General features: G+C 57.1%; 1 protein-coding gene across 2 annotated transcripts in view; it reads right to left on the reverse strand.

Annotated features, from left to right (window-relative positions):
- Positions 1–12,803, reverse strand: part of LOC142906260 (uncharacterized) — a 45,587-nt gene extending 32,784 nt beyond the window's left edge. For both annotated transcript variants that reach the window (XM_076053694.1, XM_076053695.1), the window contains exons 1-2: positions 11,554–12,803; positions 6,403–6,496 (exon numbers count right to left, since the gene is read on the reverse strand). In XM_076053694.1, coding sequence (XP_075909809.1) covers positions 11,685–12,734 — 1,050 coding nt within the window. In that variant the 5' untranslated portion in view covers positions 12,735–12,803 and the 3' untranslated portion in view covers positions 6,403–6,496; positions 11,554–11,684. The remainder of the gene's footprint in view (positions 1–6,402; positions 6,497–11,553) is intronic.
- Between the last annotated feature and the right edge of the window lie 2,607 nt (positions 12,804–15,410).

Raw genomic sequence — 15,410 nt, forward strand, 5'->3', positions numbered from 1 at the left:
TGTTAGTGAGAACCCGTGGGGCGTTGTTAGTGATAACCCGTGAGGTGTTGGTGATAACCCGTGGGGTGTTGGTGAGAACCCATGGGGCGTTAGTGATAACCCGTGAGGCGTTGGTGCTAGCGCGCAGTCCGTTTGTGTGAGTTCGTGGGGTGTTAGTGCGAGATTGTGGGGCGTTAGAATGCGGTGTTTCCTGTTGTTATTCCAAAATGTGTTTGTCTCCGTGAGTGGGTGGGTGAGTGAGTAAATGGGCGAGCGAGTGGGCGAGTGGTGAGTGGGTGAGTGGTGGGTGGGTGAATAAGTGGATGCGTGAGTCAGTGACTGTGAGTGAATGGGTGAGTGGTGAGTGGGTGAATTAGTGGATGCGTGAGTGAGTGACTGTGAGTGAATGGGTGAGGTGGGTGAGTGGTGAGTATGTGAGTGGGTGAGTGGTGGGTGAATAAGTGGATGCGTGAGTGAGTGACTGAGTGAATGGGTGAGGTGGGTGAATGGTGAGTGGGTGAGTGGTGGGTGAATAAGTGGATGCGTGAGTGAGTGACTGTGAGTAAGTGGGTGAGTGGGTGAGTGGTGAGTAGGTGAGTGGGTGAGTGGTGGGTGCGTGAATAAGTGGGTGAGTGGGTGAGTGGGTGAGTAGGCGAGTGGGTGATTGGTGGGTGAATAAGTGGATGCGTGCGTGAGTGGGTGAGTGGTGAGTGGGTGAGTCAGTGAATGGGTGAGTGGGTGAGTGGTGAGTGAGTGAGTGGGTGAGTGGTGAGTGAGTGAGTGGGTGAGTGGTGAGTGAGTGAGTGGGTGAGTGGTGAGTGAGTGAATGGGTGAGTGGTGAGTGGGTGAGTGGGGACTTCCTACTTTTTGGCTCCTTCCTGTGCTCACACCCCCGCTCTCTCACCCTCTCACCCTCTCGTTCACCATCGGGCCCCTCTCTCTCTGTGCCATTGGCAGGGGTTTTTTTTGTGTTGCCAGAGAGAAATGAGCCAAACATGGACACCATCCCCCTCCTCTCTCTCTCTCTCTCACCCACTCGCCCTCACTCACACTCGCTCACTCGCATGCTCACTCATTTGCTCGCTCGCGGTCTCACTCACCCACCCTCACCCTATTCACTCACCCTCTGCCCTGCTCGCTCACCCGCGCTCTTACTCACTGTCACCATCTTGTTTTCACCCTTCCACCAATTCAAACCCATCCTCGCACACGTTCGCACACCCTCCTCCTCCTCACTCACTCACTTAGTCATCCTGTATGCCCCTCACCCAAAGACAAAGATCCCCCGCATATCCTTCACAGACTGTTGGGGCAAGTGCTTGTTAGCGAGCACCTATGAAGGCCCGTGCACGGCACACGAGGCGGTGGGTGGCCAGCACCACGCCCGGCCGCCTTTGTCTCCCCAGTGACGATGTTTACCACACACCACTACACCAGGTACCTCATTTGAGGCTGAGTCGACCTAGGGGAGGCCCAGGACCGGTTCAGATAATCGTCACTGGTGTCAGTGGTGGCCATGAGCATGAATCGAACTCGGGTTGCCGGGTTTGTAGCGCAGTGGAGTGCTAACCACTGCACCACCGCTCCCCACACACGTACAAAGACAAAGATCCCCCATATAGTCTTAACAGACTGTTGGGGCAAGTGCTGTTAGCGAGCACCTATGAAGGCCCGCGCACGGCACACGAGGGGGGTGGGTGGCCAGCACCACGCCCGACCGCCTTTGTCTCCCCCAGTGGCGATGTTTACTACCCACAGCTACACCAGGTACTCATTTGAGGCTGAGTCGACCTAGTGGAGGCCCAGGACCGGTTGCGGATGATCGCCGCTGGGTGTTGGCCGTGAGCGGGAATCGAACCCGGGTCGCCGGGTTCGTAGCGCAGCGTGGCGCTAACCACAGCGCCACCGCTCCCCACCACCACACGCGTACACACAAAGACAAACAACAAAGATCCCCCGTGTAGCCTTAACAGACTGTAGGGGCAAGTGCTGTTAGCGAGCACCTATGAAGGCCGGAACGGTACACGAGGGGGTGGGTGGCCAGCACCACGCCCGACCGCCTTTGTCTCCCTAGTGGCAATGTTTACACACCGCACCGGGTACTCATTTGAGGCTGAGTCGACCTAGGGGAGGCCCGGGACCGGTTCAGATAATCGTCACTGGTGTTGGCCGTGAGCAGGAATCGAACCCGGGTCGCCAGGTTCATAGCGCAGCGCGCTAACCGCTACACTATCGCTCCCCACACACACACGCACACACACACGCACACACACACGCACGTCTTTTATTTCTTGCAGAATGTCACAGTCACTGCCAGTGCTGGGACCATACTTCAACCTGGAGCCGTGGAGAGGGAGGAAGAGAGAGAGAGGGTGGGGGGGGGAGCAGAGAGAGCGTGCACGAGAGAGAGAGAGAGAGGGATGATGAGAGAGAGTGCGAGAAACAGAAATGGGGAAAGAGAGAGCAGGGAACGAGAGAGAGAGAGGGGAGAGGGGAGAGGGAAAGAGGCGGGGAATGAAATGGAGTGAAAGACGGTGGGGTGGGGGCGAGACACAGAAGCGAAGAGAAATGGGAGAGAGCAAAAGCGAGAGTGGGAGGAGGGAGAGAGAGGGGGAGAGAGCGGACTTAAGTTCCAACTCTCACTGCGAGTCACGCACGGACGGTGCTGCACTGAAGAATCTCAGCGGAGAAATATTCTGCATCCTTCCTCCCTTAATCCCTAATTGCTCACGTTTCGGCAAAAAAAGTCTTCTCGCCATAGATTTAATTATTACATGTAAAATGAGAAATTTATGGATTTCATCATGTCAAATACCCTCCCGAGCGTCAGCTCTGCTGAGGTTATGGGTTCAAGCCCTGGGTCCGGATGTCTCTCTGTTTGGGGGTTCATGATGGCCGTGTCAGAGTTGCTGAGCCAGTAACAATGAGATCCTATTTTCAAGACCCTGGGTCTGGATGTCTCTCTGTGTCTCAGGGGGGTTCACAATGGCCGTGTCAGAGACACACTGACTTAGCCAGCACCGCTGGGATCGAGCCCCTGGGTCTGGATGTCTCTCTCTGTGTCTCAGGGGGGTTCACAATGGCCGTGTCAGAGACACACTGACTTAGCCAGCACCGCTGGGATCAAGCCCCTGGGTCTGGATGTCTCTCTGTGTCTCAGGGGGGTTCACAATGGCCATGTCAGAGACACACTGACTTAGCCAGCATCACTGAGATAGAGCCCTGGGTCTGGATGTCTCTCTGTGTCTCAGGGGGGTTCACAATGGCTGTGTCAGAGACACACTGACTTAGCCAGCATCACTGAGATAGAGCCCTGGGTCTGGATGTCTCTCTGTCTCTCAGGGGGGTTCACAATGGCCGTGTCAGAGACACACTGACTTAGCCAGCATCACTGAGATAGAGCCCTGGGTCTGGATGTCTCTCTCTGTGTCTCAGGGGGGTTCACAATGGCCGTGTCAGAGACACACTGACTTAGCCAGCATCACTGAGATAGAGCCCTGGGTCTGGATGTCTCTCTGTGTCTCAGGGGGGTTCACAATGGCCGTGTCAGAGACACACTGACTTAGCCAGCACCGCTGGGATCAAGCCCCTGGGTCTGGAGGTCTCTCTCTGTGTCTCAGGGGGGTTCACAATGGCCGTGTTAGAGAGACACTGACTTAGCCAGCACCACTGAGATAGAGCCCTGGGTCTGGATGTCTCTCTCTGTCTCAGGGGGGTTCACAATGGCCGTGTCAGAGACACACTAACTTAGCCAGCACTGCTGAGATCAAGCCCCTGGGTCTGGATGTCTCTCTCTGTGTCTCAGGGGGGTTCACAATGGCCGTGTCAGAGACACACTGACTTAGCCAGCATCACTGAGATCGAGCCCCTGGGTCTGGAGGTCTCTCTGTGTCTCAGGGGGGTTCACAATGGCCGTGTCAGAGACACACTGACTTAGCCAGCACCACTGAGATAGAGCCCTGGGTCTGGAGATCTCTCTGTGTCTCAGGGGGGTTCACAATGGCCGTGTCAGAGACACACTAACTTAGCCAGCATCACTGAGCTAGAGCCCTGGGTCTGGATGTCTCTCTCTGTGTCTCAGGGGGGTTCACAATGGCCGTGTCAGAGAGACACTGACTTAGCCAGCACCGCTGGGATCGAGCCCCTGGGTCTGGATGTCTCTCTCTGTGTCTCAGGGGGGTTCACAATGGCTGTGTCAGAGACACACTGACTTAGCCAGCATCACTGAGATCAAGCCCCTGGGTCTGCATGTCTCTCTCTGTCTCAGGGGGGTTCACAATGGCCATGTCAGAGACACACTGACTTAGCCAGCATCACTGAGATAGAGCCCTGGGTCTGGATGTCTCTCTCTGTGTCTCAGGGGGGGTTCACAATGGCCGTGTCAGAGACACACTAACTTAGCCAGCACCGCTGGGATCGAGCCCCTGGGTCTGGAGGTCTCTCTGTGTCTCAGGAGGGTTCACAATGGCCGTGTCAGAGACACACTGACTTAGCCAGCACCGCTGAATGGGGTGTGTAGGTTTGAATTCTGATCTCCCACCCACCCGCGATTAATACCGGCGGTTGTCGCGGGCCAGGAGTTTGATGTCTCAGCCCGGTCACCAATCACTGCACAAGCCCGAGAGCCGTCGTGTTTCGTTTGCTTTCTCATTTTAGTAACAGGGACCCCTGTCCGCGGTGGCGCTGTGACGGGCAGCAGCAGCAGCAGCACCGCCACCGTCAATGGACTCGTAACCCAGAGGGCACTGGTTCGACTCCATCTCTCGGTAGTTGAAACGATGTGGGGGGGGGGGTGGGGGCAGGTTTCTTAAATCCACTATCACTGCCGCCACCACCGCCGCCGATACAACCGTCGCAACCGCCATGACAGTCACCACTACCGCAATCACCGCCGCCACCAATACCGCCGCTACCACCGCCACCGCTGCCACCACCGCCGCCACCACCACCACCGCCACTACAACCACCACCACCGCCACCAATACCGCCACTACCACCGCCGCCACCACTGCCGCCGCCGCTACCACCACCACCGCGACCACCACCACCGCCGCTACCGCCACTACCGCCGCTGCCGCCGCTGCCGCCGCCGCCGCCGCTACCGCCACTGCCTCTTTCCAAGCTGGGACGGGTCAATATAAAGTTACAAAGGCACAGGTGCAGCCCTGCAGTCGTCTCCTTCGGTGGAAGGGCTTCCCCTGCAGGGAGCTCTACAGATCCCCATACGGAGTGGTTAATCGCAGCCACTCTCTCACGCTAACCCAGTAACGCCTTGCAAGAGGTGGCCTTTAGCCCACCATGCGTGGTGGCGGCGGTGGTGGTGGTGGTGGTGGCGGTAGTGAAGGATTTAAGAAACTTGCCCCCCCTCCATCGCGCCGGAAGATTGGAGTCCATCGGTGCTGCTCCTTCTGGCCGTCGCCGCCACAAGAGCGGCAGCCCCTTCCCCAACTGGACGTTAAGGAGCTCGAGTCGGACATGTGTGTGGTGCACGCCAGCCGACTGGGAAGGGCGTGGGGGTTGAGACCAGACGGTGGTAGCACAGCAAATAGGTCGATACCAGACCGGTGTGCGCGCGCGGGGGGGGGGAGGGAGAGCGAGATTCAGCTTTGGGGAGGGGGGAGGAAATAAATAATAAGTCACCGATTTCCTGCGGCTCAAATGAGCGTTGAGGCGATCGGTTGCCCATCTCCTCCCGTTGCAACAGTGCCGCGGAGCGCAGCGGTGGAAATTCCACATTCCTGTGGCGGGGGGGGGGGGGCGGGAGCAAGTCTATCCCCAAGACAAAACTGCTGGTGCCTATTTTATCCGCGCCCCGCTGGGCGGGAAGGAGGGAGGGATGACGTTGGCCGAGTCAACATGGCGACCGGGGTTTGACCTCGCGACCTCCGTAATTTGGCAGTCGATCAGACGGTGGCGGTACAGCAAGTATGTCGACGCCAGACTGGTGTGTGTGTGTGGGAGGGGGATGGGGATGGGGGGGGGGCAGAGCGAGTGAACGAGAGCAAGATTCGAGTGAAAAAAAAATGACCACAAAAAAATATATTTTTTTCAATATTTTTTTTGTGGATTTCCTGCAGATCGAATGAGCTCTGAGTCATTTGGTGCTCATCTCCTTGTCCGCAGCTCTGCAGAGCCAGTGGTGGAAATTCCACATTCCTACGAGGAGGGAGTGGGGGGGGGGTGGGGGGCAAGTCTCTCCATCGAATAAACCACTGTTGACTTGGTGCCCTAACCGTTCAACGGCACCATGGCAACATCTCTAACCGGATCTTAAGGAACTCAAATTGCCTTCTTCGGTAATCCAGCGATTTGGAATCCGAGGGGCAGGGGGTGGGTGAAGAGGGGGGGGGGGTTGATCAGGCGATGGGAGTAGAGCAAGTAGGTTGAACGTCGTCCCCCCCTCCCCCCTCCGTGCTCCAGTACCGGACGAGTGAAGCACGTCGCCCAGAAGATGAACCCGATGACCTCTCCACGCCCGCCAGTGCCGTCGAACAGGAACTCACTTAGTCACCGCTTCCTGCAGCCAATAATGGGATTGAGAGAGCCGGTGAGTGGGAGGGAGGGAGGGAGAGTCGATGAGTGGGTGAGTGAGTGGGAGGGGGAGTAGGTGAGTTTGGTGGGAGGTAGAGTAGGTGAGTGAGTGGGTGAGTAGGTGAGTGAGTGGGTGAGTGAGTGGGTGAGTAGGAGGGAGAGTAGGTGAGTGAGTGGGTGAGTAGTAGGAGGGTGAGTCGGTGAGTGGGTGAGTAGGAAGAGGGAGAGTAGGTGAGTGAATGGGTGAGTAGGTGAGTGAGTGGGTGAGTGAGTGGGTGAGTAGGAGGGAGAGTAGGTGAGTGAGTGGGTGAGTAGTAGGAGGGAGAGTGGGTGAGTGAGTGGGTGAGTAGTAGGAGGGAGAGTAGGTGAGTGAATGGGTGAGTAGGAGGGAGAGTAGGTGAGTGAGTGGGAGAGTAGGTGAGTAAGTGGGTGAGTAGGATGGAGAGTAGGTGAGTGAGTGGGGAGAGTATGGTGAGTGAGTGGGTGAGTAGGTGAGTGAGTGGGTGAGTAGGTGAGTGAGTGGGAGAGTAGTAGCAGGGAGGGTAGGTGAGTGGGGAGAGTAGGTGAGTGAGTGGGAGAGTAGGATGGTGAGTAGGTGAGTGAGTGGGTGAGTAGGCGAGTGAGTAGGTGAGTAGGAGGGAGAGTAGGTGAGTGAGTGGGTGAGTAAGAGGGCAAGTAGGTGAGTGAGTGGGTGAGTAGGCGAGTGAGTAGGTGAGTGAGTGGGTGAGTAGGAGGGAGAGTAGGTGAGTGAGTGGGTGAGTAAGAGGGCAAGTAGGTGAGTGAGTGGGTGAGTAGGTGAGAGAGTGGGTGAGTAGGAGGGAGAGTAGGTGAGTGAGTGGGTGAGTAGGAGGGTGAGTAAGTGAGAGAGTGGGTGAGTAGGAGGGAGAGTAGGTGAGTAGGTGAGTGAGTGGGTGAGTGGGTGAGTAGGAGGTAGAGTAGGTGAGTGAGTGAGTGGGTGAGTAGGACGGAGAGTAGGTGAGTGGGTGAGTAGGTGAGTAGTAGGAGGGAGAGTAGGTGAGTGAGTGGGTGAGTAGGTGAGTGAGTGGGTGAGTAGGAGGGAGAGTGGGTGAGTAGTAGGAGGGTGAGTGAGTAGGTGAGTGAGTGGGATAATAAGTTGAGTGCCAGAGACAGTGGGTGGGATGGAGGGCAGGTGAGTGGGTAGGTGTGTGTGGGTGAGCGTGGTTTAGTGGGTGGTTGAGTGCATGAACGAGTGAGTAGATGGAGTATGTTAGAGGCGTGGGGTAGATTAGTGGGTGGGTGAGTAGTGAGTGAGTTATTGTGTGGGTGGGTGAGTGACAGTGGCAGATTTAGTGAGTGGATGAGTGAGTGAATGGGTGAGTGAGCCGGTGACTTAATAGATCAGTGATTGGATGTGTGTGGATGAGTCGGTCAGTGTGTGCGTGGGTGAGTCTTCTGTTGAGTGACTCACGCAGCGTGTGTATACTGGCTCTATCCCACCACAGGCTTAATATTGACCACACAAAAACATAATTCACTCACATTGAGACTCAGTCTCACAACAGAAGACACACAGACTCACATAGACCCATAGATTCCCACAGTGACCCAGACTCGCAAAGAGAGAACCCATAGACTTACGTAGTGAACTATAACATTTTTGTCAAGAACCACAGATCTATATGAACCCATCATTAACCATGACCAATCCACTGCTGGATGAAGGCCTCCACTCTTTACTCCTGGATACATTCCTAAACCTCTCCGCTCTCCCCCCCCACACACGCACCACTCACGGGGCCATTTGTAAATCTCTATATATAATTATTATTTTTCTTAAAAGGACCGCGCCAACTCTCCTCCCCCCACCACCACCACCACCTAAAGTATGTGAGCGTTGCGTTATTAGTGCTGCTCGCTCTGGGTTCCCATGGCAACGAGAGGCTCCAGTCTGGAATTCCTAGCCCGGGGTCCGAGAGAGCGAGCGGGCGAGCGGATGGGCGAGTGGGGTGGCCTCAAAGCTCCGTCGAGTGCCTGTATATTTATTTAAAAAAAAAAGATAGAGAAACCCCCCCCACCCACGTCCAGTTTGTACGTTACATATACGGTATCTATATTTCGCAACAATTTTTTTTTTTCAAATTTCAACTTATTCTTCGTCGTCAATTCCCGCCGTGTAGCGTTGAGCGGCCGGCTCGCAAAACTTCGGAGGTCGCGGGGTCAAATCCCGGTGACGATGGTTGACTCGGCCCCCACCCCCCCCCCTTCTTTTCCACCCTGCGGGGCGAATAGAGTAATGCACCGGCAGTTTGGCTTGCGGATAGACTCGCCCCCGCCATAGGAACGTGTAATTTCCACGGCCGGCTCCGCAGGGCTGTTGAACAGGAGATGTGCATCGACGTCCTCGGTGCCCACGCTGTTGAGCAGCAGCGGGAAGTGGCCGTGACCGACGATGTGAACCCGCGGCCACGATTGTGAGCTGTTGTTTAATCACGCGGCACGGTATTTGGCCTGAATGTGTGGGGCTACTGTTTCAGAAGAGCAACTGGGTGGCCCGCGTGACATTGGCCATCTTGGATTGCAGTGGCATGCTTGGATAAAGCCGGGCTGCGGCGGCGGTGGTGGTGAACATGGCTGTGGTGGTGATGAACGTGGTGGTGGTGGTGATGAACATGGTGGTGGTGGTGATGAACATGGTGGTGGTGATGAACATGGTGGTGGCGGTGGACATGGCTGTGGTGGTGATGAACGTGGTGGTGGTGGTGGTGATGAACATGGTGGTGGTGGTGGTGGTGATGAACATGGTGGTGGTGAACATGGCTGTGGTGGTGGTGATCATGGTGGTGGTGGTGGTGGTGAACATGGTGGTGGTGATGAACATGGTGGTGGTGGTGGTGGTGATGAACATGGTGGTGGTGGTGGTGAACATGGCTGTGGTGGTGATGAACATGGTGGTGGCGGTGGTGAACATGGCTGTGGTGGTGATGATCATGGTGGTGGTGGTGGTGATGAACATGGTGGTGGTGATGAACATGGTGGTGGTGGTGGTGATGAACATGGTGGTGGTGATGAACATGGTGGTGGTGGTGGTGAACATGGCTGTGGTGGTGATGAACATGGTGGTGGCGGTGGTGAACATGGCTGTGGTGGTGATGAACACGGTGGTGGTGGTGATGAACACGGTGGTGGTGGTGATGAACGTGGTGGTGGTGGTGATGAACATGGTGGTGGTGGTGATGATAAACATGGTGGTGGTGATGAACATGGTGGTGGTGATGAACATGGTGGTGGTGGTGCTGGTGGTAGTGGTGCTGGTGATGCTGGTGGTGGTGGTGCTGGTGATGCTGGTGGTGGTGGTGCTGGTGGTAGTGGTGCTGGTGATGCTGGTGGTGGTGGTGGTGCTGGTGGCTAGTGGCTGGTGGTGGTGGCGGTAGTGGTGGTGGTGGTGGTCGTGGCTATGCTGCTGCACGTGGCCGCCTGTGATCCAGCGCTGTAGAGGCAGCAGTTAAAACAAAACAAAACTAAACTTTTATTTTATTTCACCAGGTAAGGCCCACTCAGCTGTGTAGCCCTTTTTCAAGAAGCCACTTGGCCACAAATGATAGCCCGACGAAGTGGCTTATCATTGTGTGGACATTTATAGCAGCCAGAATACTCTGAACGCGTGGTGATGTTCAATTTAAATGTGGAGGGAAAAACCGGAGGGCCCGGAGAAAAATTCCACGCGACCACGGGGAGAGAGACACAGACTCCAAATATGCAGCAGCAACAGGCGTCAAGGTCGGGATCAAACCCACAACCTCCTGTATACCAGGCGAGGTAGTTAACATCTCCTAGCCACCGTGATGATGATGAGAGAGAGAGAGAGACACGCAAACTCCAAATATACAGCAACAGGCATCAGGGTCGGGATTGAACCCACAACCTCCTGTATACCAGGCGAGGTAGTTAACATCTCCTAGCCACCGTGATGATGATGAGAGAGAGACACGCAGACTCCAAATATACAGCAACAGGCATCAGGGTCGGGATCGAACCCACAACCTCCTTCATACCGGGCGAGGTAGTTAACATCTCCTAGCCACCGTGATGATGATGAGAGAGAGAGAGAGAGACACGCAGACTCCAAATATACAGAAACAGCAGGCGTCGGGGCGGGGATCGAACCCACGACCTCCTGTACACCAGGCGAGGTAGTTAACATCTCTTAGCCACCGTGATGATGATGAGAGAGAGACACGCAAACTCCAAACATACAGCAGCAACAGGCATCAGGGTCGGGATCAAACCCACAGCCTCCTGTATACCGGGCGAGGTAGTCAACATCTCCTAGACACCGTGATGATGATGAGAGTGAGACACGCAGACTCCAAATACACAGGAGCAGGCGTCGGGGCGGGGATCGCACTCGCCGAATAAACACCTCGATGTATAGAGGAGTGCAGAGCTTGGGCAATCGTTGGGGCCACAGGCTGAAGAGGAACATGGAGACGCGGGGTGGATCGAGACGAGGAGAGAGACACCGGAGTGGCGAGAGAGAGACTCACATAGGGGTGGAGAGGTGGAGAGAGACACGGAGTGGCGAGAGAGAGACTCACATAGGGGTGGAGAGGTGGAGAGAGTCACGGAGTGGCGAGAGAGAGAGACTCACATAGGGGTGGAGAGGTGGAGAGAGTCACGGAGTGGCGAGAGAGACTCACATAGGGGTGGAGAGGTGGAGAGAGACACGGAGTGGCGAGAGAGACTCACATGGAGGGTGGAGAGGTGGAGAGAGACACGGAGTGGCGAGAGAGAGAGAGACTCACATAGGGGTGGAGAGGTGGAGAGGTGGAGAGAGTCACGGAGTGGCGAGAGAGACTCACATGGAGGGTGGAGAGGTGGAGAGAGACACGGAGTGGCGAGAGAGAGACTCACATAGGGGTGGAGAGGTGGAGAGAGTCACGGAGTGGCGAGAGAGAGACTCATATGGGGGTGGAGAGGTGGAGAGTGTCACGGAGTGGCGAGAGAGAGAGAGAGCCTCACATAGGGGTGGAGAGGTGGAGAGAGACACGGAGAGAGACACGGAGTGGCGAGAGAGAGACTCACATAGGGGTGGAGAGGTGGAGAGAGACAATCGTTGGTAGCGCCGGCTCAACCGCCGCGTGACTGCTGCTGCCTTCCCCGCTCGCCTGCGATATCCCATCAACGGCATGATAACGACGAACATCTTCACCATTCTAATAATCTGGGGCGGTCGTGAGGAAGACCGGAACGCCTGAATGAACCACGAGCAACAATGTGTCTTTCGTGGAGCAGTCGAGGGCGACTCCACGCCGTGAATGGCAGTGGAGCGGCGCGCGAGTCGAGCTGATCGCCACAAACCCGTAGATTCGAACTTGGGGGGGGCTGAAATCCGAACACAAGGTCGCTTCTGTGGGTGTGTGGAGGTCACGCAAAAGACACGCGGTCGTGGAGAGAGACACGCACGGTGGAGAGAGAGAGATACACGGTGGTGGAGAGAGAGATACGGTGGAGAGAGAGACACGGTGGAGAGAGAGACACGGTGGAGAGAGAGAGAGAGACACGGTGGAGAGAGAGAGAGACACGGTGGAGAGAGAGACACGGTGGAGATAGAGAGATACACGGTGGAGAGAGAGACACGGTGGAAATATACACGGTGGAGAGAGAGACACGGTGGAGAGAGAGAGAGAGACACGGTGGAGAGAGAGACACGGTGGAGAGAGAGACACGGTGGAGAGAGAGACACGGTGGAGAGAGACACGGTGGAGAGAGACACGGTGGAGAGAGAGACACGGTGGAGAGAGAGAGACACGGTGGAGAGAGAGAGACACGGTGGAGAGAGAGAGAGAGACACGGTGGAGAGAGAGAGACACGGTGGAGAGAGAAGCGGAGAGGGCCACAGGCTGGAGAGGAACATGGGTACGCGGGGTGGATCGAGACACGGAGAGAGACACGGAGTGGCGAGAGAGAGACTCACATAGGGGTGGTGAGGTGGAGAGAGACACGGAGAGAGTCACGGAGTGGCGAGAGAGAGACTCATATGGGGGTGGAGAGGTGGAGAGAGACACGGAGAGATGCAGAGAGACGAGGGGCGTCTTGAGAGCCGAGTTTCTTGATCCGAATTCCCTGGAGCTGAATTTTGAGACACCAGAGCTGATCTTAACCCCGACCCTAACACTGACCCTGCCAGTCTGAGGTCCGGAGCATCTAGGAAAATGATGACATTTGATCACGAGTGATATTATATATTTGTTAAAGTATCTCATTCAGCCGCTGAAATGAAAGCGTTTAGTTGTATTTTCTCTCTGGCGCACTTATCTTCGCGAACGTGTGTGTGTGTGCGTACGTGTGTGTGCGTGTGTGTGCGCGTACGTGTGTGTGTGTGCGTGTGCGCGTACGTGTGTGTGTGTGCGTGTGTGTGTGCATGTGTGTGTGTGCGTACGTGTGCGTGCGTGTGTGTGTGCGTGTGCGCGTGTGTGTGTGCGCGTGTACGTGTGTGTGCGTACGTGTGTGTGCGTGTGTGCGTACGTGTGCGTGCGTGTGTGTGTGTGCGTGTGTGTGTGTGTGCGCGTACGTGTGTGTGCACGCGTACGTGTGTGTGTGTGTGCACGTACGTGTGTGTGTGCACGTACGTGTGTGTGTGCACGCGTATGTGTGTGTGTGTGCACGTACGTGTGTGTGTGCGCCTGTGTGGGGAGCGGTGGCGGAGCGGTTAGCGCTGCGCTGCGCTACGGCAGCCCAGCGGCCCGAGTTCGATTTCCCCGCTCGCGGCCACCCAGCACGAGCGGCGGCGAGTATCTGAAGTCCAGCGTTTGGCGTTCCCCATAGCTCGGCTCGCCCTTCGAAGGGGAGTCTCAACACCCGGCACGGGAGAGACAAAGGCGGCCGGGGACGGCGGTGTGGGGCTGTCCACGCCCGCCACCACCTCGCGCGTCGGCGCCGGCCTTCCTGGGGCGCCGCTTCTGCTCGCTCGCACCACTTGCCCGCCCCGGCAGCCCTGTTAAAGGGCTACGCGGGGTAGCTTTGCCTCTGTCTCTGTGCGCGCGCACGTGCAGCGGTGCAGCGGTGCAGCCGTTAGCGGCGCAGCGGTGCAGTGGTTAGCGGTGCAGCGGTTAGCGGTGCAGCGGTGCAGTGGTTAGCGGTGCAGCGGTTAGCGGTGCAGCGGTGCAGTGGTTAGCGGTGCAGCGGTGCAGCGGTTAGCGGTGCAGCGGTGCAGTGGTTAGCGGTGCAGCGGTTAGCGGTTAGCGGTGCAGCGGTGCAGCGGTTAGCGGTGCAGCGGTGCAGTGGTTAGCGGTGCAGCGGTTAGCGGTTAGCGGTGCAGCGGTTAGCGGTGCAGCGGTTAGCGCCGCGCTAACGAAACCCCCCGGGCTACCCCGGGGTTCGATTCCCGCTCACGGCCGCCGGCAACGGGTGGCGATTATCCGAACCGGTTCCCTGGGGCGTCCTCTCCCCTAGGTCGACTCGGCCTCAAACGAGGGCACGTGGTTGCGGTGCGGAAAACGTCGCCACCGGGGGAGACGAAGGCGGCCGGGCGCGGTGGTGGCGCTGTGCCCGGCACGACCGCCTCGTGCGCGTCGCAGTGCCGGTGGCCTCCGTAAGGTGACCGCTGGCCAACAGCGCTTGCCCCGACGGTGTGCGAAGGCTATACGGGGCGAAGGGGGCTGGGTGGGGTCTTTGTCTTTGTGCGTTCCGTGCGTGGCAGTGAAAGATTGTGATTTTGTGTCCGTGTGTCCTCTGCGTGTGTCGCAGGAACCCTGGTGCGCCCCCTCCTCCTCCTCCTCCACCCGCGTATACAGTGGTCGCTGGTCGTGACTGCACTACAAACACAGAATTGATTTTTTTTGTTGCGCGAATGTCTAGACGTGGTAGAGCACCCGGGAGAGGGAGGGAGAGGCGGAGAGAGAGAGAGGGGGAGAGAGGCGGAGAGAGAGAGAGAGGGAGAGAGGGAGCGCACAGGAGAGGCAGAGAGAGAAAGGGAGGTGGAGAGAGAGGCAGAGAGAGAGAGACAGAAGAAGGGGAGAGAGATAGACACACACACACGCGCGCAGAGAGAGAGAGAGAGACAGAGACACGGACGCAGAGAGTTGCGGAGAGACGCATGGAGACGCGGATGAAGAGAGACGTACAGACAGAGAGGTGAGACGGGGCCGGGCAGAGAGACAGAACGAGACGGAGAGTTATAGAGACACAGAGCATCTTGCTCGTTTCCTCTGATCGTCAAAAAGAATAAGAGAGGGGAGATAGATATCGAGAGAGATAGATATCGAGAGAGAGAGAGATACGTAACGCGAACAGCGAGACACCGAGAGACGGACGCACGGACGTGAGCCACACCAGGAGACGTGGAGCGGGGGCGACGAGGGACGGAGAGAAGACGGGGAGAGAGACGCAGAGAGACGCACGCACGAGACCTGAGAGACGCAGAGAGCGGGCAGCGAGAGACGTGAAGCGGGGACACGGACACCGAGAGATGTACGCGTCTACGCACGCGCACAGAGATACGCGCAGACGGACGGAGAGAGCGAGGGACAGGTTGGAGACATGGGACATGAGCTTTAAGGCAGAAGCAGGGAGACAAGAGTGAGATGCACGCGTGGAGAGTCCAGACCGAGAGAGACGGGGAGAGACGGAGCGAACGGGCGAGAGAGAGAGAGAGGAAGATGCAGCAGAGGGACTCGGGAGAGAGACGCACGGACGCACAGAAAAGACGGGGAGAGAGAGAGAGACACGGCAAGAGACTGAGAATGGGGGAGAGGAAGGGGATGGAGAGAGGTGGGGAGAGAGAGACGGAGACATGGATGCACACAAAGAGCAGACAGACAGAGAGGTTGCACGTGCAGACCAGGCAGACGGGAGAGAGACGAGGATTCGGAGCGTGGAGGGAGACTCGAAGCAGAAAGACAAAGACAGGGACGGATGCAGATGAGATAGAAAGGCGGGGA

This window comes from Petromyzon marinus, chromosome 62 (assembly GCF_048934315.1).
Source record: "Petromyzon marinus isolate PM22_M1 ecotype Great Lakes invasive population chromosome 62, UKy_Petmar_22M1.pri1.0, whole genome shotgun sequence".
NCBI lineage: Eukaryota > Metazoa > Chordata > Hyperoartia > Petromyzontiformes > Petromyzontidae > Petromyzon > Petromyzon marinus.